The sequence below is a fragment of the Acinonyx jubatus genome, chromosome D4 (genome assembly GCF_027475565.1).
Source record: "Acinonyx jubatus isolate Ajub_Pintada_27869175 chromosome D4, VMU_Ajub_asm_v1.0, whole genome shotgun sequence".
Lineage (NCBI taxonomy): Eukaryota > Metazoa > Chordata > Mammalia > Carnivora > Felidae > Acinonyx > Acinonyx jubatus.
Window position 1 is genome coordinate 18,216,610 of NC_069391.1, and position 23,836 is coordinate 18,240,445.

At 44.1% G+C, this 23,836-nt stretch overlaps 1 protein-coding gene across 1 annotated transcript in view; it reads right to left on the reverse strand.

The window, feature by feature from the left end:
* The window catches only part of PAPPA (pappalysin 1), a 243,408-nt gene that overhangs the window by 92,670 nt on the left and 126,902 nt on the right, over positions 1-23,836 (reverse strand). The window contains exon 10 of the mRNA XM_053204718.1: positions 7,280-7,473. Within this exon, the coding sequence (XP_053060693.1) occupies positions 7,280-7,473 (194 nt within the window). The remainder of the gene's footprint in view (positions 1-7,279; positions 7,474-23,836) is intronic.

Sequence of the window (23,836 nt, forward strand, 5' to 3'; positions counted from 1 at the left end):
ATATCCAATCCAAAGAACAGAATCATTTCCTAGCACACAGGAGACGGAGAGGTTTAGGGAAGCTGTTTAAGCAAAGTCAAAACTTCATTAAATGAGGGCCAGTAGACTCTCAAGGTCTCTGTTTGTGCCCGAAAGAGTATGCCCTTAAAATAAATAAATAAATAAATAAATAAATAAATAAATAAATAAATAAGTAAGTAAGTAAGTAAGTAAGTAAGTAAGTAAATAACAATGATAAAACTCAGTTGTTTCTAACTGGATCCCTCAATTGCTAAACCTTCATAGGCAGAAAGAAGCATTTCATTAGAAAATCTTTCAGTTGCTATTAGAAGGAAAAACCACATTTCTGAATCAAGTGTTTCATCCTTGACAAACACGTGCCACGTAGGGATTACTGCTGCTATTTTATGGATAGGAAGCTGGGTAGGAGCAGAAAGAAATGGTTTGCCCAAAGTGACAGGGTTGGTAAGTGGTGGCCCCAGAGCTGGAAACCAGGTGGACCTGATTCTGATTTTCATCTTTTTTCTTCAAAAAGCTTATCATTCCAAGTTTTGCAGGGTCAACAGGACAGCTGGTATTTCATAAGTTTGAATAAAGACCGACAGAGTGAATGGGTGAAGGAAGGAGGAGAGAAGGGAGGGCTGGGAGGAGGGTCTGGTGGTGGACTCCTTTGTTGGGACCCTGAATAATTCTGCAGATTTAAAGTCCCTCCCAAGCTGAGGCTTCCATGATAAATCCCAGGCAGTCAGAGCAACCAGCTCAGGCACTCCTTTCTGAGGCAGGCGCTGTTTCTTATTCCCCTGAAGGGATTTTGGTGCCCTACATCCACGAGACAGGCTATAACAGGCCATGGGACTTTGTGTTCTGTCTCCTTAGATGACTCACACATGTGCTCTTGAAAAATTATTCATAAACCACCAGGAGAGAGCACATCCCGTGGGTATTTGGGAGAATTGCTTGGAATCTTCTCGGACATTTCAGTGTGTTCCTTCTGCCTGTCTTCCTTCTTCCACCATGGGCAGATGTTCTCACCAGTGAGAAGAGATGCACACTTTGGTGAAGTATGTGCAAGAAAAGGAAAGCTGTTAGAAGTGACCTCAACACTGAGCGTTGAGTCCAAGACTTCTCTCTGTCCTTTGTAAATCATATCGTCTGAAAAGCACTGGAGAATTCCTTGCCCATGCAAAATTTCCCAGGGAGGCTGTTTCAGTGACATACCAGCAGTGTGGCGTAAGAAAAGGCAGAAAGAAGAGTGCCATCAGTGAGGTGGTTCATCTCCCTGAGACTCAGTCTCTTCATTTAGAGAGAAGTGAAACCCCTCAGTTTTATAACGTGCTTTAAACCCCCAGGGCAGGCTCTGCATTACAGGAGGTGTTCAATAGACACCTCTCCTCTTCCTCAAATGGACATCCGATTCCGTTAGCCCCCTGCTTTTAATCTCTAAAGAGCTCCCCTCTGCACTTAGGAGAAAGTCTAAATTTCAAGCATCTGAAGGATGCCCCTACACACCCCATAAGCTCATCTCTCAACTTCCCCTTTATTTCTTATTTACTTTTTTTTTTTTTTTTGGATGTCTGCCTCCTCCCTCCCCTGACCCTCTGCACTTCCTACACTGTGTCGTAAGTGCTTGTGGAGATTTCTCTCCCTTGTGTCCAGAGAACCAGCTGGGCATCTGATTTCTTCCTCTGGATGCAAGGAGGAGGAAGACACAGAGAAATGGCCTCTACTTGCTGGCTCAGACCTGGCGGAATGCACACATTTTGTGATTCTCTTACTGACATCTCAGGGCTTTCTGTGTACAGCACATGGCTTGTGACAAACCTGTAAATTGAGCCAAGGTACCTCTTCCATCCACAATTTTCTCCTTTGTGCTTTTTTTCTCCTATAACCCAGAAATAATTAGGCACTGATCTAAAAAATGGTTTTTTCACACTTTGGGGTTGCCAACTTAAAACATGCCCTATAGTTCTCCCATATTTCCACATACATAATTTAAATGACTTTCTGGAGAGGGCAATGCTGAACCTAAAAGAACGAGTGCCTACGGGTGGAGATCTACACAGCATGGCGGAAACAGCGGGGTGATATTTGGGGTACTGGTGTAGCAGTTCCCACTTTCTTGGTGTTCCTTGGATGCTTACCACCTATGAAAAGATGCAAAAGACACAGTTTCTCCTAGCTTCTTCTCCGGTGTCACTAACAAAAGCAGGTGGGAGCTGCCTCGTCCTGGACCTGAGCTCCTATTTTGAACACAGTGGCCAGCCCCCTGGTTCTGCCCCTTACAAGAGAGAGCCCCAAAGCTGCTCACTCAACCTTCTGAGCCTTACTGTCTGAATCTATAAAGTGAAAACAGTGATTCCTATTTTTCAGTTTCAGTAGGATTCAAGGAGTTTGATGCAGAAGCTGGATCAATTTGATAAGTATTGTTTTTATAATTTGTCCAAGACCTTCGGAAAGTGGGCAAAGGACTTCTCCCATCCCTACATGCTGGCTGTCTCTCGGCTGGCTGAGAAAGCTGATAGCACTGTGGTTTCTTCCTCAGAGAAACTCCCTCTGAATCCCACTCTTGGGTCTCTGGCTGCTGTTTCTAGTAGGACATACCCCACTGATGAAACTGTGAGCTCTTTGAGGGTAGCACTTCTTTGGGATTTCTCTTAAAATGCCTGGTGTGGTCCTGAGGACACAGGAAACATTCACCAACACAACTATTCTAACTCAACTAAATGTTGACCGAGCTTCTGTACTGTGGGGGCCAACGTGGTCTCTAAGTGAGGGTGTAGAGGAGAAGCCTAATATGTACAAGACCATTAACATTTGCACTACCCAATGAGTGTAAAAACACAAACAAACACACAAAAATCCACCGCTAGGTGTTTTCTCCGCATTTGCTCTCTTAACATCTGCCAGGTAGATGCTGTCATTCCCTCTTTCCAGAAGAGGAAACTGAAGCTCCCAGAGGAGTCATCTGCTCAAGGTTCCCAAAAGTCAGAAGATGGGCAAAGAGGGCAAAGCCACAGCCACATGATTTCCACTTCACCCCATTAACCCCTATGCTCTTTACCTACTCATGTTTCTCAGTGTATGATTCAAACGTGCTTCTGCATGAGCCTATGAATAAATGAATACACAAATTATTGTACCACATGAAAAATTATGATTTATATTTTAATGGAAGGCCCAAAGTGTTATGGACATGCCCAGAGGCTGGTGATAACAACCTAAGGTAGAGTGGCAAAGGACTGACATACCCAATAATGGGTTGATCGGGTGGACAGAGAACGGATTACAAAGGAAGGAGGGATGTCTAGGGTCTCACCTGCCTTACAAGGCAGGGATGTCCCATTCAATCACCAGCTCAGTCTGAATGCCTTACGATGGCGAGCCTACTATATCACAAGGCACTCCATCCCCCTGTGGATAATTCTCATTCTTAGAAAGGTTTTCTTTATTTTGGCCCTAAAACTACTGCCCTGGAAATGCTTAGTCTAAGTTTTACCCTCAAAGGATTAACCAAATAAATTGGTTGGTTGACTCAAGGTCTATAATCCCTGGGGAGCACTGAACAGTCCAGATACTATTTCCATTTCCTCCTTAGGCCCTTGCAGAAGGAGGGAGGTGTGCCTGTCTAGATAGGAGGAAATGGACTGTGGTAAGAAGTGCTGGGGATGGGGCGGGGGGAGCAGGATGAAGGGGTATCTACACCTCATCTTGGCAGCCTATGGTGTAAAAGCACCAGAGCAATGCAAAACACGGAGACAAAATTAGGACAAGACGAAATTTCTGCAAGCACTTAACCCAAACCATTTCTGAGGTTCCCCGAAGAGAGAGAACTTGATTCTTTCAGTCCATTTCCACTTTTGTTCTGTCTCAGGGACTTCTTGAATTCCAATGGGGCCAGGAAGGTGCATGACCAAAATATCTAAAGAATGTCTCTTATTACAGGGTATTCAGCCTAATCTGCACATCTGGAAGTTCTGATGCCTCTGATCATGTCTGGCTATGAGACTCAAGGTTCGGGCTGGAGTAGCTTAACCCTAACGAAATTGGGGGATCTTGCTGGAGGAGAATGGACATGAGAGACTGGAAATTATTAGAAGCAAAGGGCTTTTACAAAACTGAAAGTAAGGACAGTGCTCAGGAGTCTGTTAGGGGAGAATCCAAGAACTTCATGGTGTTTGCACTGTGATGCCAACAATGGGATCTGCCTGGCTTTCTTTCTGCTTGTTTCCTCAGGGGGATTTTCCAGGTATCCACTGACCTCCAACTTTGGGATGTGACTGCATATTCCCAATCTCACTGCTGGCTTCAACGAGATCCTAACCTTAGGTTCTCTACGTCTAGGCTGTGTGGCTCTTGGGAAGCCACTCCACTTCTCAGTGCCTCCAAGATAGGGGACTGGCTGTGGAGGGTCCAATGCAGTGGCTGGTGGACCTCGACGGCACCTGCCCCCTCCCCCCCCTCCCCTTTATCTGTTCCAGTAGTCACTCTCTAGACCCAGCTCCTACAGGGGAATGTCATGGATGCGTGCGTGCATGTGTATGTGTGTGTGTGTGTGTGTGTGTAGAGAAACAGAAAAAGAAAGAGGAAAGAGGAAGAAGAAAGAGGAGAAAGTATAAGCGTACTGGGGGGAGGTGAGGGGCACCTGGTGGACCTTAAGAATCTCTCTGGAACTGCCTTCTCTCCTTCTCTCAAGCCATCAACCTCTTCACTGGAAGCCCTGACAGGGTGAAAATTAACTACCAGCCTCCTCTAATCACTGCACAGGGTAATGAAGGCCATGGTTATACTTCCCCTCTTTTCTGTTGTCAGAGGGAGCTACTTTATACCCCAGGGAGAGCCTTACGCAGAATCACCAAGGCTCTGCATAGGTGTGTGTGTGCATGTGCATGTGTGTGCAGGACAGGGGCCGGGTACGAGCGACTTCTAGGCATTTGCTTCTAGTTGGGAAATTCAGAAGACTTTTGTTCTGACGCCCTCCAGGCTGCCTGCCTGGCCCTGCACCCAGCCTGTGCGACACATCCCCTCCCCTGACCCTCTATTCTCCAGTGAGCTGATCTCATTATGGCAAATTTAGTTACAGCTGAAGTCTCCTTGTAACAAAGATTATGTCCAAGCCCAGAGTAATGGAACCTAGTCGATTTCATTAAAATAAAATTGGTTACAATGAATAATTCAATAGGATGATTTTGTTTCCTCATCTCCTCTTTGTAGATCGAAGAGCTAGTATTTATAATGATTTTTCAAAATTGGATTTTTGTTTAGGAAGAGATAATCAACCATAATTCCTGACAGCCCCTCCTTACAAGGCTGAAATAATTGCCCATCGAAGTCTCCTTTCAAATGCTGGGGTTGGACAATTCTTTCTCTCCTTTTTCTCACTTTCACAGCAAGAACGTTCGGTTGGTTCTGAAGCACAGCTGCTACCTCCGCTCTTGCTCATGTGCGATTCCAAATGCGTCAATTCCCTTGTTTGAATGATGTTTTTTAAACATTTCTAGAACTGGATGCTAGTGTTGAATTGGGAATTCCTGGCTCTATTGCTGGCCAGCCCTGTTGTCCCCAAGCAGGACCTTCCATGTCCCAGAGAGGGGATTCTTGGGCATTTTCTCTTTGTGGTACTCATTTGCATGCAGCAAGGTGTGTGTGTGTGTGTGTGTGTGTGTGTGTGTGTGTGTGTGTGTGCGCGCGCGCGCACGCGCGCGCCCACGTGCACATCCATGCTCACACATGTGTGCATGTAACTATAGCCAATTAAACACATCCTGTGCTCAAAGATGAGAGGATGAAAATGAATATAACTCAAAGCTGTTCTCAAAGAACGAACAGCCTAGGGGGAGCCAGACATGCACACAGGTAATTCTGGTTCAAGGTGACAGGTGCAACGAAAGAGGAATTCAGCAAGTACAGAGGTGGCACTAGATAAACCCTAGACATCCATCCATCCATCCATTCATTCAGTCATTCATTCATTCTTTGAGTCATTCATTCACCAGGCTGGCACCATGCAGGATTTCTTTCGACTCTCCTCAGGGCAGTCAGAAACAAATGCAGATGAATAAATAATCTAATGCACAGAAACACAAGCAAACAGATGAATGAAAAGATGGCCAAATAAACACTGCAACTTGTAAATGAAGTGTACTTATCCTGTACCTCATCCAGTGATTTTCACTGGGTCCCAGAAGGTCAAATGTCTGGTTCATCTAGAAATCAGGCCTACTACCCACACGCCCGAGTCAAGGAAGCCATATAAAAGAAGAATGGTAGGAGTAATAGCTCATCTGCAAGGCCAGGAGGCAGGCTGGCCTCTGAGATGGTCACCCGGCCTGGCAGTTGGAAGCACTGAGTCGTGTCTCGGGGAAATGGGAGTCTCGGAAGAAGGCAGGTGCTTGCTCAGCAGGATAATTGGAAAGGGGGCTCTGGGGACAGCACAGCCATCCCTAGAATCACACAAGCACTGGTGGCCCCAACCTCTTGCTCCCTCAACTAAACTGGCAGTCCCCTGGAGAAAGAACCCTGGAACATAAATAGTGCATTAGGGGACTAAGGACTGAGTCACAGCTTTTTAGAACGGGGAAGTCCTTGGAGATCATCAAGCTCAACTATCCTCTAATTTAAAGATGGCGGGAGGGGTGCCTGGGTGGCTCAGTTGGTGTCTGCCTTCAGTTCAGGTCATGGTCTCACACTTCATGAGTTTGAGCCCCGCATTGGGCTTGCTGTTGTCAGCACAGAGCCCGCTTTGGATTGTGGTCCCTCTCCCCCACCCCTCCCCTGCTCATGCTGTCTCTCTCTCAAAAAATAAACATTTAAAAAACAAACAAACAAACAAACAAATAAAGGGGGGGAATGGGGCCCAGAGAAGCGGGAGACTGGTCTAAGGCCACACAGCAAATTGTGATAGAGTTAATTCACAGGTGAGTCCTCAAGGAGAGCACAACTTGGGACCGCCCCCAAAAAAGTAGGACTCCTCCCCAAATTTGGTCTTGCTCAATTGAATTCCACTGACATATCTAAAATGGAATTCTTTAACCAAATATGAATTATAAAATGTAGGGAAATAGGACGACAGGCTTTACCCTACTGTGATGTTCCCTGCACTTAACCATCCCATGTCTCATCCCTGACAAATTGCACTCGTGAGGTCTTGGGATTACATTTGGTTAGCAAGATGGTCAGGTGGTCACCTCCAGTGACACAACGTTTGAGAAAGGTAGCCCGGAGGGGCAGAGCAGAGATGCGGAATGTCTGCAAGAAATAGCACACGCGGCTAGGACCTTACCTGGGAGGCTGCTGGCTGGCCGATGATGACCCAGCCTGGGCACTGCTGGTCCTGATGTGATACTGAAGCATTGGACGCCCACTGATCGAGGAATCCCTGTGGTGTGTAGACACCACAGTCCTTGATGCTAGTTTTCTGTTCAAACTCCTCACATACTCCATCACCATCATGGAAATAGCACCGACTGGGTTCATCTGTAGGAGATGGACAGAGAAGGGAGAGAACAAATGGATATTCGTTCTCTGGTCTCAGCTGTCATCTGCAGCTGTGGGGTCAGATCAGCAGAATCTTCAGCACTGTAAAGCCCATCATCAGTAGTCATGAGGGAATATTATTTACCCTTAAAAATGAAGGAGGTTCTGCCATTTGTGACAACATGGATGAACCTGAAGGACGTTATACTAAGTGAAATAAACCAGTCGCAGAAGGACAAATACTGTATGATTCCACTTAAATGAGGATATAAAGTAGTGAAACTTATAGAAGGACAGAATAAAATGGTGGTTGCCAGGGGCTGGGGGGAGAGAGAAATGGTTGAGGGTTGAGAGTTACTGTCCGATGAGTATAAAGTTGCAGTTATACGAGACGATGTATAACTTTGCACTTACAGCTAACATTGTGCCTATGGTTATATTAAGTGTAGGTATGCTTACAAATTTAGAGGGTAGATCTTGTATTATATACATTTTAACACACACACACACACACACACACACACACACATTCACAAACACTTCGACCTTCATTACCCCAAGTGAGCCCCACAGCAACCTTGTGAGAAAGGCACTATTATTTTAATTACTTTAGTCTTCCAGGTTAACTGGACACTGAGATCCATGTGTCTTTAAAAACTGCCCAAAGTCACACGGTGTATTAATGCCAGATCCTGGTGTCAAATTCCAGCTTTCACTTTCCAGGTTCTGGGTACGTTATCTGACACCACAGAACTTCACAGTGGCAAACTGAGGTTTTACTGAACTCCAAAGAGAATTTAGGTTTCATATAAGGAGTGAAGTGATACACTAGAGGGACTGGCTTCAGTCCCAGCTCTGTAAATAAACTTTTCTGTTACTTAAGACAAAGCCCTTTTCCCCTCTGGGCCCAATCAGATAAGGGGGTTAGAGTGCTGGGACCCCAGGAACCCTTGCTGTCTACTGCTCTAGGCTCCTGAGGGCTTGTTGGATACTGTAGGAGTTCAAGTTCAAGGCCAAGTGAGTTCTCAAGCTCCCATGTAATTCAAATCACAGCAAAGATTTCTGCTTGGGACAACTTAAAGCTGCAGCTGGCTACAGTGACTCTCTGCCACAAGGACAAAGATCATGGAAGCGTACAGAGCTGGCAGGTGCTTTCTGAGTAGGCAGGACCTATACGCGTTGCTTGGTATTTCAGCACAGGAACAATACAAGGAGAAATCAGAATGCAGCCATCTGAAGGAGACCCCCCTGCCCATCCTTTAATAACTCAAATGTCAGGTAGTCTGTGCTATTTTCCCAATACCTCTAGGCAAAACTAAATACCCTTTTCTGTGTAGGTCCCTATTTTATAAAGATCCCTACCTTAACACTTATCTGTGTCATTATATGTACATGCTGCAGCTCCTTTGAAAGACTGAGCTTCTTGAAATCCAATCCCTATGTCATGTCTCCGGGTGAACTTATAATTATCATCCCAACAAGTATACTTTGAGACTGACAGGGATGTCCAGGCAATAGGCACATTTCCTAGGAAAATCTGAATATTGTCCTGGCCAAATCGGAGCATATGGTCACCCTAAGGATACTGCTTGATCTAGGACATCCTTCCCCTATTTACTCCAAAATAATGGACTGGAGCCCCATTTCCAATCAGGGATTGAATTTTACCCCTCATATCAGCTGGAGAACTTTGTACAATTAGCTTCAATCTTCAGCCTCTGGCTTCCTATCTGTAATATAGAAACAATTGTCCTAAATACTGTAATAATGTTGTATGGTGACAGATGGCCACTACATTTATCATGGTTAGCATCGAGCAATGTACACAATTGTTGAATTGATATGTTGTGCCAATGAAACTAAAATAACATTGTATGTTAATTATACTTCAATTAAAACAAAAAGATAGAAATGATCGTCCCAGCCAAGACAACTCTCAGGATAGCCACAGAACTCTCATAGGAAGTGGACGTAAACATGCTTTGTACATTGTAAAATAACAGTCAAGAGAAAAAATGTTCTTTTAAGGGGTGGGTCAGTTTATTTATAGCTGGCTGAATGGAATAACCTAGTACTCACTTAAAACACTTCGTCCAGCATTCCCCCCAAATAGGAAAAGCTAGGGTCAAGTAGAATTAAAACTTGGATTTCTAGGATGCTATCAGCAAAAGGAGTCCGTGAATTCAGGGGCAGCAGAATGTTGAGCCCCTTCCAAGCTCCAAAATCCCTTGTTTATTTCAGCAAACAGTTTACATAGCGAAATACTATCAAAAGAGCCAGAATAAATCAATTCATTATAATTCAATTATTTAAGGATGAGCCTGAGCCAGCGGAGGACTCCAGTGACCAGTAGCATGCCTGGCAGGCAAGCATGGAGAGAATACAGACTCAGCATTTCTCAGGAGCTCCAACCTCTTGGTGAACGTGGCCAACTTACATATAGCAAAACTTAGACCCAATCTGAGAGTGACCAGACATTAATCCAGACTTTACTCTTTCAAAACTCAATAAAGGGAATTATAAAAAGCACAGGATTTGGCATCAGACAAATAGGACTTAAATAAAGTAACCTAGCCTCTCTGAACTTCATTTTCTCATCCAAAAAATAACGGGGACAATGATGTTTACCCAGTGTTGTTGCACTGGCCTCATGAGATGACGGGTACAACGTCAGCATCTTCACTCATTTTGCTAATGGGAAACTGAGAGCCATAGGTGGTAAGGAGTCTGCTTCCAGATCACAGAGGGGCATGGTCGAAGAGTTAGAAGTAAGAGCCTAGCCCTTTTATACCCAGCAGAGAAATGTGCCCCACACCCCATGCTGTCTCCACAGAATAATGAAAGCACCTCCTTCTGAGGAGAAGATTGTGGGGTTGCTTGACTGAAGACAGGTAGGGTAAGATTATAATATCATATAAGATCTATTCTCTAACATGACTTCATTCACTTCCTCAGCAAAAAGACCTTAGAGTGGCAGCAATGGGGGCTACAGCTGAGTTCTCATGAAGGCTAACTTCTTCCTGATTATGTTTAAGACCTCAATATTTCTGTCTGCTTGGACTCAGAAGAACCAGGGAATGGTGGAGAGGTGAGGGTAGGCACAGAAGGTAAATAAGTCGCAAGGTAGTTAGGTATGTGATAGATGATAGATAGATAGACAGCCAAGCAGGCAGACAGGGACAGTTAAAAGAGAGAAGGCGGTAGTGGGAGGAGTGAGAAAAAGTGAGTGAGTGAGTCAAAGAAAGAGAGAGAATAAATATGCCTGGTTTCTCCCCCAAGGTTCTGCTGACATAGCTACTATGAGCCACTTTTTGAAATAACATCCTTGGACTCTGCTATTCATTTTCTCTTGCCACTAGAGTCCCGGGGGCCCTTCAGCTACATCTGCCAGTCTACATCTGGGGAATTTTCTCTCCCGCTCTACTCCCATGCCCCAAGCACCGTGGAGAACAGAGCGAGGAATGGAATAAAAATGTGTGGCCAGGAAAAACAAAGACAGCAACAACAACACAATAAAACAAAACTGGCCTTCCTGTTTTCATTACACAAATTTACTTGGTACTTTTTGAAGACTTTATGCTGGTAGCTGAGCAGGTTGTAGTCAATACCAAGGTCAAATGACCACCCTGCCACCTGCCTTCCATGTAGTAGATAGGTGTCATTGATAATAATGCATCCCCTGGATGGAGTAATGTGAAAGCCGACTAGACTCTCAAATAATTGAATGAATGAATGAACAAATGAATGAATGAAATTCAGCACTTCCAATGCACATACTCCTGGTCCAGCATAGTTTAGACTCTTTACCCTTTGAGAAGCTTCTTTGGGCAGGGTCTGAGGGTAGCGAGAAAGAGATTAGATGGCAGCTGTGACTGGCTTACAGTAGGATTGCACTGGACAGTCTGATTTCTCTACATCACCCCACGTTCCCCTGACATAAGAGACCTCCTTGTCTCAGACCCACCCCTTTTCATGCAGTGGCACATTTAGAAACCTGCTCTATCCAGCTAGTGGACTTTATGTGGGGGGGGGGGGGGCAGGCATTGCCAAGTCTGTCATCCCCAGTTGAGCTTTTCTTTGATAGATACTTTTTTTTTCCTTTTGGAAGAAATGCGGTCAGCCCCAGGAGCCCAAGGCAGATGGACTCTCTGTAAGTGGACAGACACAGAGGATGCCACTTCTCATTGGCTTAATTTTCAATTCCCATCTGTCTGGAGCATCAGGATGAAATGCCATGCTTCTGCATTCCTGAGGCTTGTCTGAAGGACACTATTTGAGATAGAGATTACCGCCCCTGGTTAAAAGTGTGGAAGCCAAGTCTTAGGAAAATGAGATGAGTTTACCTTGGCATGTAAGCAAAGGCTGGGTTTTAGGCTATTGTCAAGTGTTCTTGTCCTTAAAGCCAGAAACCCTGGATTGAAGCCTCTAAATCTGTCCATGATTACCAGGTAATCTTGAATATATTTACTTACAGTGGAACTACTTCAACCCAACTGGGGGACACTAATTAACTTAGCTTGATTAGACGCATTGTGAATTAGCAACACCACTAGAATTCTTGGGGTGAATGAATAAAATAAATAGCTAGAGAGTCCATTACTGGACAAGGGAGAATGGACTTAAATTGCTCATGTCAGCTGAGTACAAGATCTTAGGATGATTTCCACTAGACCTCACATCAAGAATCTTGAAGACCAGACAGTCACAAGCTATTGGCCACTGAAAAAAATGAACGTAAGCCACTGTGTTCTTCAAACAAGACCAGAGATAATGTGTATTCTTCAGGAGAGTGGGATAATTTAGCAGATTTGGGCTATAATTAGTCTACCCCAAATACATATCTGCCCATACCATGCTTCACATATAATGCTTTGACAGATCCCTCTGTTTATGGAGGAGATCCTTTTCTTTAGCTTGGCATACAAGACCCTCCACAACTGATCTGTCCTGCAGTTTTCTAAACCAGCCCACTTCCCATCATTCTGCCATCCTCTCACAAGTGTTCTTTCCTCTGCCTGGGATGTAGTTCTCATTTTTCCTTTACTAATTCCTGCCAGTTCTTCAGATGTGACTAAAAGTGTCTCCTCCAACATGGTGGGTCCATCCTCCCTTCTCTTCCACAGACTCCCATCCTGGCTGGATTAGAGGACCTTCCTCTGTGCTCCCTCTTACAATTCCCAGATTCCGCTCCGCTCCCATCCAGCTTTTGTCAATCTGTCTATGAATAAGACCTTCTTTCAGCCCTGTCCCAGCAGGCAGGGAGTATCTCTGGGTACAAAATTGCTGACTCTCATATCTGTATTCCCAACTCATAGCATAGTACCTAGAGTGAAGGGGGTACCCGACAAATGGCTGAGGAATATATGAGCAGATGAATGACAGATGAAAACTAATGAATGCCTCATAATTAAATACATTATTACCAGTTTATGCATGTTCTAAACTAAGCATACTCTTGTGTGATGTGACTACTGGCCATACCATGAGAGTACTGCAAACCAGATTTCATCAGAGTTATCTTCCTTCAGTTTAATGACATATTTTTGTCTAAAAGTTTATTAGCTTCACTATCAAATGTCTTCAAACTTTGGGATTGACTGCAGTTATTCTAAAACAAACCCCTCCTCCCACACACAGTGGTTGTCTTGCAAACATATCCATAATGCCCCACTGGGACTAAGAATCCAGTAATCTTTTTGCAATTATTTCAGCAATGAATGGGTAACAAATGAGGCATCAAAACTTTCTGGAGATTTAGGAGTGTGGGCTGTTATTATCCCCAGCTAAGATAGCTTCTAACTTTTCAATGAGAACTGCAGAAGAGAACCAATTCACGTAACCAATATTTATTTACTCAGTATCTGTTCTGTGTCTGGGCTTGTACTATGGATACAACAATGAATCAGACTGGGCTCCTCCCTTGTGGGTGGAATCAATACTATTTGGGAAAACAGGGAAAGGCTTGCCAAGAAGATGGTTTGGGGCAGCATCTTGGAGGAAGAAAAGAATTTCAGCATTTGAAAGGGAAAGTATGAACAATGGATGAGCCTCAATCAATATATGTGTCTATGAGGAACCTGTCAAGGTTAGAGCTAAAGGAGAATGATGGGTCCTAGAACTGATGAACTGAAAAGCTGATCTGAGGCCAGACTAAAGAAGAATTGCAATGCCATGTTGAGGTATTTAAATTTTACTGTTTAGAAATAGGGAGGCTTTGAAGATTTTTCTGAGCAGGAAAACCTGTGATTTTCACACTTCTAGAGGCAGTGAAGTGTAAGACCTGATTTTGTTTGGCAGGTGTGCCATTTATTATTTATGGACTTTGGGGAAATTACTTAGAATTTCTAGACCTTGTTTTCTTCATGAATAACGACTGAAGGATTGAATATTTACTATCATGCCCACATCACTTAATAATACATGCAATTGTATAATCACCAAAAATTTTTGCTTAATTGCTTCTATGTGCTAGGTACTGTGATAAACTGTAGGTACAGAGTAGTAAATAAATCATCCATGACCTTCACCCCATGGGACTTACAGCCTAGTGGTAAATGTAGATGAAGCACTCAGGACATAACAGGTGATCAGTAAATGGCCTATGACAATGATGATGATCTTGGAGCTGAAAGCAATTATTTCATTTCATATATGGCAAAGCTGAGATTTACAGAATTGAAGTGATTTGCCTTTAGAGAACACCTCTAGTAGAGACAAGACTAGAACACTGGTTCTTGAATACAATGCCTTTTCTATTGCCCCATGCCAATTTATCAGACTGGGTTTTCAGTATATAATTCTGGTAACAAAATACTTTGTCACCCTTAACTAAGTTTCAATATTCCTTTTGGGAATCTCTTATTTCACTCTTTGCAATATCCCTAGTATGGGCTAACTGTCTGTAATCTGAGAAGCTACTGGGGTTACCAAGTCTCTGACCCATTGAGGGGAAAAACTCTCTTCAGATGGGGAGATGACAATTTTGAGTAATAGGAGATTTAATAAGTAATAAAACTCAGGAAGTAGCAATAATTTGAATGCACACTCTCCTGAGAACAGCTACCTTCCAAAGGTTGGATTTACCTATGTTTGTAACCTTCTTGTTTATGAAGATGGGTCAGCTTCTGAGAAATTAGTATCTGCTTCTATTTCCAGCTGAAGGAACAGTGATTGGCATTAGAATATTCTTTTAGTTCAATGATTACTATTTTTTTGTATTTTTTAAATACCAGAAAAAAATAATGCTTTTAAAATCAGCTGTTTGTTTAGGGATGGGTCCAACCACAACAAGCTGCATGCCACATAACAATTCATCCAAACAACAACAAAGGACCAAAAAATGCACAATCTTTGTGTCCAAATAATAGCTTCTTGGAATGGAAAACTGGAGAACTTAACCCCTGAAGGTTTACAAAGGGGAAGCTTGGTGGGGAGGTGGGGGTGGCAATGTTGGCATGTGTCTCCTCTGGAACAGAAATAGCTGCACTTTACATTGCCTGTGTTTCAAAGGCTTCATGTCAAACCCACATTGCTGACCTCATTTAATTTTATTCAAACTGGGGTTTGTTCTTAACCTCCTCAACCAGATGAGCTTGTCCAGAGTGCAGAAGACACGATGGTGAACAGCCTCTAAAGAACCATGCATCCACTAACAAATTTAAGATGCTGGTTAGGTCTACTGAATCTGAGGAGCTTAAGTTGGTTTTGGGTTCCTCCATGGCTTGGCCATACACCAAAGTGGGCCAGAAATTCCTTCCTGTGTTTCACTGTGACAACCAGGCATCATCTAGCAAGTGGAAAGCACTAGGAAAAGAAAGTCGAGTCTGGATGTAGTCTCACATTAGCATACATGTTCCACACCCAGACCTATCACAGGGAGCATCCTGCAGGGGACAGCTTGGTCCTCCGTCCACTTGGCCCTTACAACCCTCTCATGACTGGCTTGGGTCTTCCCCATTTCCTAGGAGTGATGAATCTAAAGTGATTAATCAATGAGTAATTCATCTAGGACCATGCTTGAAATACGTAGTTGACTTCTGCAAAAGTTGAACTTCCCTACCTAGCACTCAAATCCTTTCATAGGGTACCTCCAATTTTCCTGTCAGTTCTCATTCCCAACTATACCTCCACCCTCAAATGCACAGTTTCTTCCCAGAACTCACAGCTCAGAGCTTCTGTCCTTTCGTCTTTAGCCTGAAAGGCTAGTTTCTGCCTGAGTCTTCCATCAAGACTTGACTCTGACATCTTTAGCTCCATGAAGCCTCATCTGTCACACTTTGGTATTGCGATGTGTCCAGATGAACCAACCCCCTTTCTTTCCTACATCACTATTCTCACCTTCCAAACCAGCAAAATGGGATATGGCCTATATAAAAATGTTAATTAAAAAAATACAAAAATAAAAAAAAATCCTCTTTTCATTCCACATCTCCATACCACTATGTCTTGTACTTCACAGTTCTCTTTCCATGATTCACAGTAGACTTTATTGAGAGTTATCGGGACTTAAACTGCCCACTTCTTGCCTACAATTCACTCTTCAGTTCTCTCCAATCTCACTTCTGTACTCACAGCTTCACCAGAATCAACCTTGTCAATGGTGATCACCACTGACCTCAAGATAGCTAAAACCGTAACATCAAAATCCTCATCTTGCTAGATTCCCTTGAAGCATATAAAGAAGTACCCCTGCCCTTTCTTCCTGAAGCACTCCCTCATGGACTCCATGGCACATGCCATCCCATTTTCTTCTGGCTCTCAGCTCATTCCACATAGGCTCATTCACTGCTTTCTGCTTCCCTAAATCTCTGGCACGTGTCTGGGTCAGGTCTTGGGCCCCCTTTCTTATCTATCCGCATTGTGTCCTTCACTTCTAATTCTTCAACAAAAACGTTAGAACATCTATGTGCCAATGACTCAAATATTTCTTTAGAAATGACCTCTTCTCTGAGTCTTAACTGCCTACAATGACATCTCTAAGTATCTATTTAAGGACATCTGCATGGTTCAGATGGTTGAGCATCTGACTCTTGATTTCAGCCCAGGCTATGATCCCAGGGTTGTGGGATCAAGCCCCATGTCAGGCTGCATGCTGAGCAGGGAGCCTGCTTGGGATTCTGTTTCTCTCCCTCTGCCCCTCTCTCCCACTCACTCTCTCTTTCTCTAAAATAAACTTCAAAAAATCTATTTAAAGGCATCACGAAATCATAATGTCTAAAACAGAAGTAATGGTTTCTCCCCACATGCTTTTCTTGCCCATCCTAGTAAATGACAACATTGCCCAACAGTGGCCAGACCAAAACTGAGTCATCTCTCCCATTTTTTCAGCCCACCCTCCAACCCCACATAAAGTCCCTGAGCACATCCTGTACACTCTTTCATCTTGGGATACTCCAAAAAGCTCCACTTTTGTTCCATCGCTGCCACATCTCATTCCTCCATCCCCATTAGAGCATATATACCATCTTGCTTTATTTCCTTCATACTATTATTCACGATCTAAAAACAAATTTGATTTATTATTGTTTCTTCACCACCTGCCCCATGAGACATAGGTTTCATGGAAGCACACTTCAACATGCACATCTTTCTTTAGGACCAGGAAAACGGCCTCACTCTATTATGTAACTAACATTTGAGAAAAAATGAATGAGTGAATGAATGAGTGAATATGTACAGCTCTTGGACTGTGAGACATTTCTGAGCTGCATCCAGTGTTACTTCTATTTACATCTCTAATTCTTAGAACAATGCCATTCTAATAGCAGATGCTCGGTAAATGATGAGTCTTTTTGGAGTTTTAGAATCTCTGTTACTGATTGTATTGAAGGGACCTCAAACCTGACTTGAATCTGCTTCAGTAGATTATACTAAAGAAAGATTTTTATGAAAATATTAATTAGAATGAGATCATATTATAAATCCAAGCACACATTGGGAGGAAAAAAATCCAATTCCATCTAAAGCAGCCCATAATATTTTTTCCCCCATGAGACATTCTGCCTCACCATCTGTCCTAAATATTATTTTATTTTCTTTCTTAACTGAATTTGCAAAGAAATGGAACATCTGGATGGAAAAGGTGGTGCATACTGGGCTGAAATTTAATAAAGAGATGTGATGGTCTTATGAATTGGAACTTGAAGATACATTTACATCACCTTGAATTTGCTATAGTTATTTGAATGGCCTAAAGAGATCGTAAACAAAGATAGTGATCCTAATAAGTGAGAAGGCATTCAATAGAGCAGGATCCTCAAAGCCCTGAAAGATTTTCAGTCGGGTCTCTTTTGGGTTCCAATGCTATCTCATGATATGGGAGAGGAAGTAAAATTCAGTTCCACAATGAATTATGTAGTGGCCACAAAATAGGCAGGCATTCTAAGCACAGTCAGGAGGGAGAGTGATACCCTAGGACGCAAAGGCCTTTAAAAGTATGAGCAGGAAATAACAGAATGAAATTTGTTTTGGATAACATAAGCTAATAATAAATGGAGAAAAGCAATCTGAAGCATTCATATGCAGAGAATGGACAAAAGTGACACAAAAGGGTGATGATGGTAACAAAGTGTCAGTGGTTGTTATGTGATCTCATCACCCCACACCAAAAATAAATAAGTGAAAAAGTAGGAAAGAAGAAAGAAAGAAAGAAAGAAAGAAAGAAAGAAAGAAAGAAAGAAAGAAAGAAAGAAAGAAAGAAAGAAAGAAAGAAAGAAAAAGAAACAAACAAACAAGAATGGGACCCTTTCTCAAAATCATCAGCTTGATCAAGAGAATGTGAGTCTAGAAGAGATACTCTCTCATTTCCCTCTCTGGGCTGCGATTTCGCTTCGACAGAGTAAGAGAGTTACATCAAGTAGCTTTATGATTCCCCTCAACTGAGTCATTCTAATCAAGTATTTAGTTCTTGATTTTCCCCCCTTTAATCATTAAACCAGGTTTGCAGTCTGAAGATGGGGAAATGTTAGCAAAATGAAAACAGAGAATGGTACAGTTGAAGCCATTCTGAGAAACAGGACAGGACTACAGCAAACAGAACAGGAAATCAAAATTTGAAGCTCACCTCTGTCACTAACTTACTCTTCGGTACCAGTAACACAGAATCATCATTCTGGGTTTTGGTCTTTGTGTCAATAAGTATCTTTGTGTCAATTAGTATCTTTAATGTCCATTTATTTTTGAGCGAGCAAGAGAGAGAGAGAGAGAGAGAGAGAGAGTGAGAGAGAGAGAGGGTGAGAGAGACAGAGAGAGTAAAGGCGGGAGAGGGGCACAAAGAACCTGAAGCAGGCTCCAAGTTGACAACAGAGAGCAATGATGTGGGACTCAAACTCGTGAACTGCCAGACGATGACCTGAGCTGAAGTCAGATGCTTAACCGACTGAGCCACCCAGACGTCCATTCCTACCCATTTTAGAAAGTGGTTGTAATGATCAGATATTATGACAAATACTCAGACACGTGATTGTTTTCACATTTTCTTAACACAGATACAATCTGGAGCTCATCTCCCAAATCATCAGGTGGCTTTCTCGACTCACTGTCTTAGCCTTAGCTTCATGTCACCTGCTCTGTGAGGCCTTTTCTAACCATGCTGCCTCCGCTCCAGTGTCTGCAGGCTATCCCACTATTCAATTTCACTTTCCACAGAGCATTCGTTGCTTCAAAAGTTTACTTGGAGAGCCTGGGTGGCTCAGTCAGGCCTCCGACTCTTGACTCCAGTTCAGGTCATGATCTCACAGTTGTGAGATCAAGCCCCATGTTGTGCTCTGTACTGATGGTGTGCAGCCTGCTTGGGATTCTCTCTCTCCTCTCTCTGCCCCCACCCTGCCTGTATGTGAGCATTCTCTCTCCCCTGCCCTCAAAATAAATAAATAAATACACATTAAAAAAAAAAGTTTACTTGGTTACTGCATTCTCTCTAAATAGAATGGCGGCTCTTTGGGAGCAGAAACATAGGCTGTTTTGCCCGAGACTACATTTCAAATTCCAGAGCACAGAAGACAATCAGTTAATACTGCTGAACGCATGACTGTGTAGTACCACAAGGATCTCTAGAAATTATCTAGTCCACGTGCCTCCTTTTGCAAATGTGGCAACTAAGAATCAGAAAGGTTAAGTGACTCACTGAATGCTGTACAGTTAATTGCTATAGGCGAAGGGTTTGGGTTGGCTAATTAAGGCTCATTATATAAATATTGGGAAGCTGTGATTTCAAAAAGAAACTGGTCTGTGAGAAATAGGTGTGTATAAAGAGAAAACAACGCATCCAAACAAAAGTCAGTATGGGCACACACGCGTATCCTTCAAGTCCGTAAAATAAACAGCTTACCAATCTTAGGGCATCCTCACGTTTCCAGAGAAGAGAGACTTCTGGGCAAGTGGATGCTATGTTAAATAACGGTAGCCAAGGAATTGAGGATGAATCAGGGCACCACATGAAAACCAAGCCAGTCACCCCAGTCTGGCACAGCTGATCGTGACTAAGGTGACCGCAGTATGCTGGGTTCTTGGTGGGGTTCCCATGTAAGAAATTGGAGTGTCAAAATGGATCCCTCCCACCAGAACCCTGATTGGTTTCCTCCTGCCATATGGTTCAGATAAGTCCAAAAGATGAGCCATTCAAGCCACAGAGGCCTCCACCTCCAAGTTGGTGAGATGCGCCACACTGCTCTAAAGGGCAGAAGCCAACTCAAGGGGCAGAAACGTACTCGGGTAAGTTTTCTTTACCTTACATGATGGGTGGGCTCCTCTTCTGCCCTTGAAAGAGGATTTTATGTTAATTTGAATCTGTATGTTCTTTGATTCGTATTGTTGAACTGCATTTTGTTGTTACAGTAATGTATATATACGCCTCTCTTCTCCCAATAAGGATAAAAAGAGGGGAGGGAAGGAATGGAAGGAAGGCAGGAAGGAAGGGAAGGGAAGAAGGAAGGAGGGGCAGGGGAAATTGGTCCCAAATTTTCATCCGGAACATTTAAAAATATCCATCAAAACCTGTTTTGTTTTGTTTTGTTTTGTTTTGTTTTGTTTTTTATCAGAAATGATAAGGGTCAGCATAATTACTCACGCACAGAAAACATTCTAAGGAGTAGTGGTCACTCCGACATCAATTTCTACTAACTGGAGAAGGGGATTGCCCAAATAAGACATGTAATTGCAGACTGCATGACTGGCTGTAGGTTCCAGAACAGAGCTCAGAGAAGCTCCCTGTGGTTCCCAGATGACTGGGCAGACCAGTTTGGGGCCACTGAGGACCCTACATATTGTCAGAGAATGGGGCCCAAGGCAGGTACCATCACTGAGCAATATTCCTATGTATGAAGATGTTTAACTTCAAGAAGAGAAGTCTCAGGGGGGACACGGCATAAAATTCCTCTAACAAACTGCAGCTGGTCTGAAAGTGAAATTGGCTGCCTCAGAAGACACTGGTATTCAGTCAACATTTTCCGACGGAGGTTTGATGATCAGTGACAAGGCATAATCTGGCCCCTGCCTGCTTCTGCAGCCTTCTCTTTCTTCTCTAGTGTACCCCAGTCTCAGCTCAGACAGGCTCAAAGTGGCTGCTTCCAAAATGGACCACATTCCCCCCAATTTCCAGCACCGCTTTGCCTCTGTCTAGTATCCACTCATCTTTAGCCATTATGTGACCACTCACTCCTCTGCAAAATCTCTCTGGCACTCCACTCCAGGCGGGGGGTGGGGGTGGTGGGGGTCGCCTGCCCCTCTCTATGTCTTCCCAGGGCATCCTCTACCTCTCTAATTAAAATTTTAGCTACCAGGTAGTAAGCGTATTTGCCAAATGAATAATCAGATGGCTTGGTAAGTGCCAGGCACTATGTTAAATGTTTTCCAATATGTAATGTCATTTAATCCTAGAAGAGTCCTATGGGTTTGTCTGGTGTTGCTATTATCCCCATTTAACAGACAAGGAAATTCATGCATCAAGAGGGTAAGTCATTAGCTTCACATAAGGTTTCACAAGCTGTAGAAGCAAGAATCCAATCCTGACTAGTTGGATTCCACAATCCATGCCCCTCCGTCCGCCCATGCTGCCCAGTTCACGTCTTATGTGTGGAAGTGGACACTGAGAGGGATCTAAAGAGACAAGCGAATCTGATTCTGTCCGAGATGCCCTGCCATTCTGTGTTATTGGAGGCCCAGGGGTCTGACTGAGCTGTGGTCACGCCCCTGCACTATACTTAAGGAGCTGGGTGTCCATGAACAGCACACTTCACCTCTGCGTCCCGGTTTCCTCTTGGGCTAATCCGTGTAATAACGAGTATTTTCCCAGATGTTAGGAGGATGAACCTAGAAGCTGTATGGAAGGCACCTGGCGTGGCATCCAGCATGAAAAAAAAAAAAAGATTCCGTGAAGGACCAGGAAGCCTCCCTTTCCCTAAAGGAAGCAATCCGTCTCTGCTATTCTGTGCCAGTTAAACTGCATGGGCTCAATCACTTACGTTTTGGTTAAACCTTTTTAATTTTTTTAAAGTGGAATCCGACTTTCGTTGGCAGGTGATTGAACACACAGGGCCCAGCCTCCGGGCCCACAGTCCATTAGGGAATTTACGAGGACAGATGGGGAGCCTTCAACTCAAGTACAGCCTTCAGAGGCCAAGCTTACAAAGCCATCAATTTCCTTAACAAAGAACACTGGCTTAAATGCCCCCTTAAAGCCGCTATTTACACAGCTATCCACTTCCTTTTGAATTCGCTGCCTGGGGGGTGGCCTACCTGCAGTCCTTTCCAGCTACTGGTGAATTAGGCTCCCTTCCGAAAAGGAAGCTGGCAGAGATGGGGCCTGAGCTTTGAAAAGGAGCTCAGTTTGGGGTTATCTGACCGTCCTGTGGGGGGAACCTAAGTGCCCACCAAAGCCCCTGGACCTGCCCCCATCCCTTCTGCTAAGGTTCTAAAATGTTTGGACCTTGTCAAAGAGTTAAGGCCATGGCCAGCATGGAGACAGAGAAGGAGGGTTACCACTGAGCTCCTCTCTCCTTTATACTGAGGTAAAATGGGGCTCCAAAGAACATTCTGGTTAACATTTGTATAGTGCTTTGCAGCTCTGTGGCGTGTCAATACTGTAATGTGGTCCTTTTATAGATGAGGAAACTAAAGTAGCTCCCATTCCCCTTTTGTGGCAGAAGTGGGACTTGAACACTAGCCACTCAGCTCCAGAGCCTGGGCACAAAACCACCACAGGAAAGACATCCTGCCAGAGAGGCCCCCGAGAATGCAGAAAAAAAGCCTGTGATTCACCCTGGGGTTTGCCTGCCTCTGAAGACCAACAACGCACTACCACACTTTGCTGCCTGAAAAATAAAACTGTTCTTAAGAAACACATCCTTCCTTCACTCATTTATTCTGTATTTACTGAGCCGCCAATTATTTGCCAGGTCTGGGACTGAATTCTGGGGAGTCCGATGAATGACGCAGGATCTCACGCTCCCGGAGCTCAGTGTGTGGTAAGAGCTGCACAGCATTTTGTCCTGAGGTACAAGATGCTGTGGGAGCACAGGGGAGGGACTCCCAACACCAAGCACACAGCCCCCAGGGCTTCCCTTGGGAGGTAAGGGGCGGGGGCTGAATCTCTGAGAGGTCCTAGGACTGGGGGTGGGGATACATTCCAGGAAGAGGCCCTCTGTAAGCACATGGATGGAAGCTGGAAACAGCCTAGTAGGTAAAGCACAAAAGATGTTGGAACATGAAGCGTAAATGCCCGGTTCAGACCTTGAAAGCCACAAGAAGGGATTTAGATTCATCTCCAGGGCAATGGGGAGCCCCCTGGTACTTCAGATGTAGAGTGGCAAAATGTTTGCCTTTTAGGAAGCTTGCTCTCACTACATGGGAGAGGGTGGGCAAGGGCAAGCCTAGAGGGGGATCCTGCGACCCGTTCGTGTTCTCTTGCAAAAGTCTGGGCAGGAACTGCAGGGGACTCAGGTAGAGCAAGGGACTCAGGCAGAGCAACAAACTCAGGGAGAGGGAGGAGGGACTCATTTGGGAAGGGGTTTGTTTTCAAAGTAAAATGGGTGGGATGGCGATTGTCTGGATGTGGGGAATGACTGAGAGGGAAGAGTTAAGGATGTTTCCTAAGCTTCTAGCTTAAATGTCTGGTTTGCCAGTGGCACCACTGAGAAAAACAGGAGCTGCAGCCAGTCTGGGGAGGAAATCTGTCCCCTTGCTGTCAGATGGGTTGAGTTTGAGTGCCTTTGGGGCATCCCATTAGAGCAACCAGGTATACAAGTCCATGCACAGGTCAAGAGAAAAGCCCAGACTGAAGATGGAGATTTGGGGGTCTTTGTTGTTGAATGATGAGCTCGGGAAGAGAGGGTAGCACCAGAAAAGCTCCTTCTGGGACTTTGGAGAG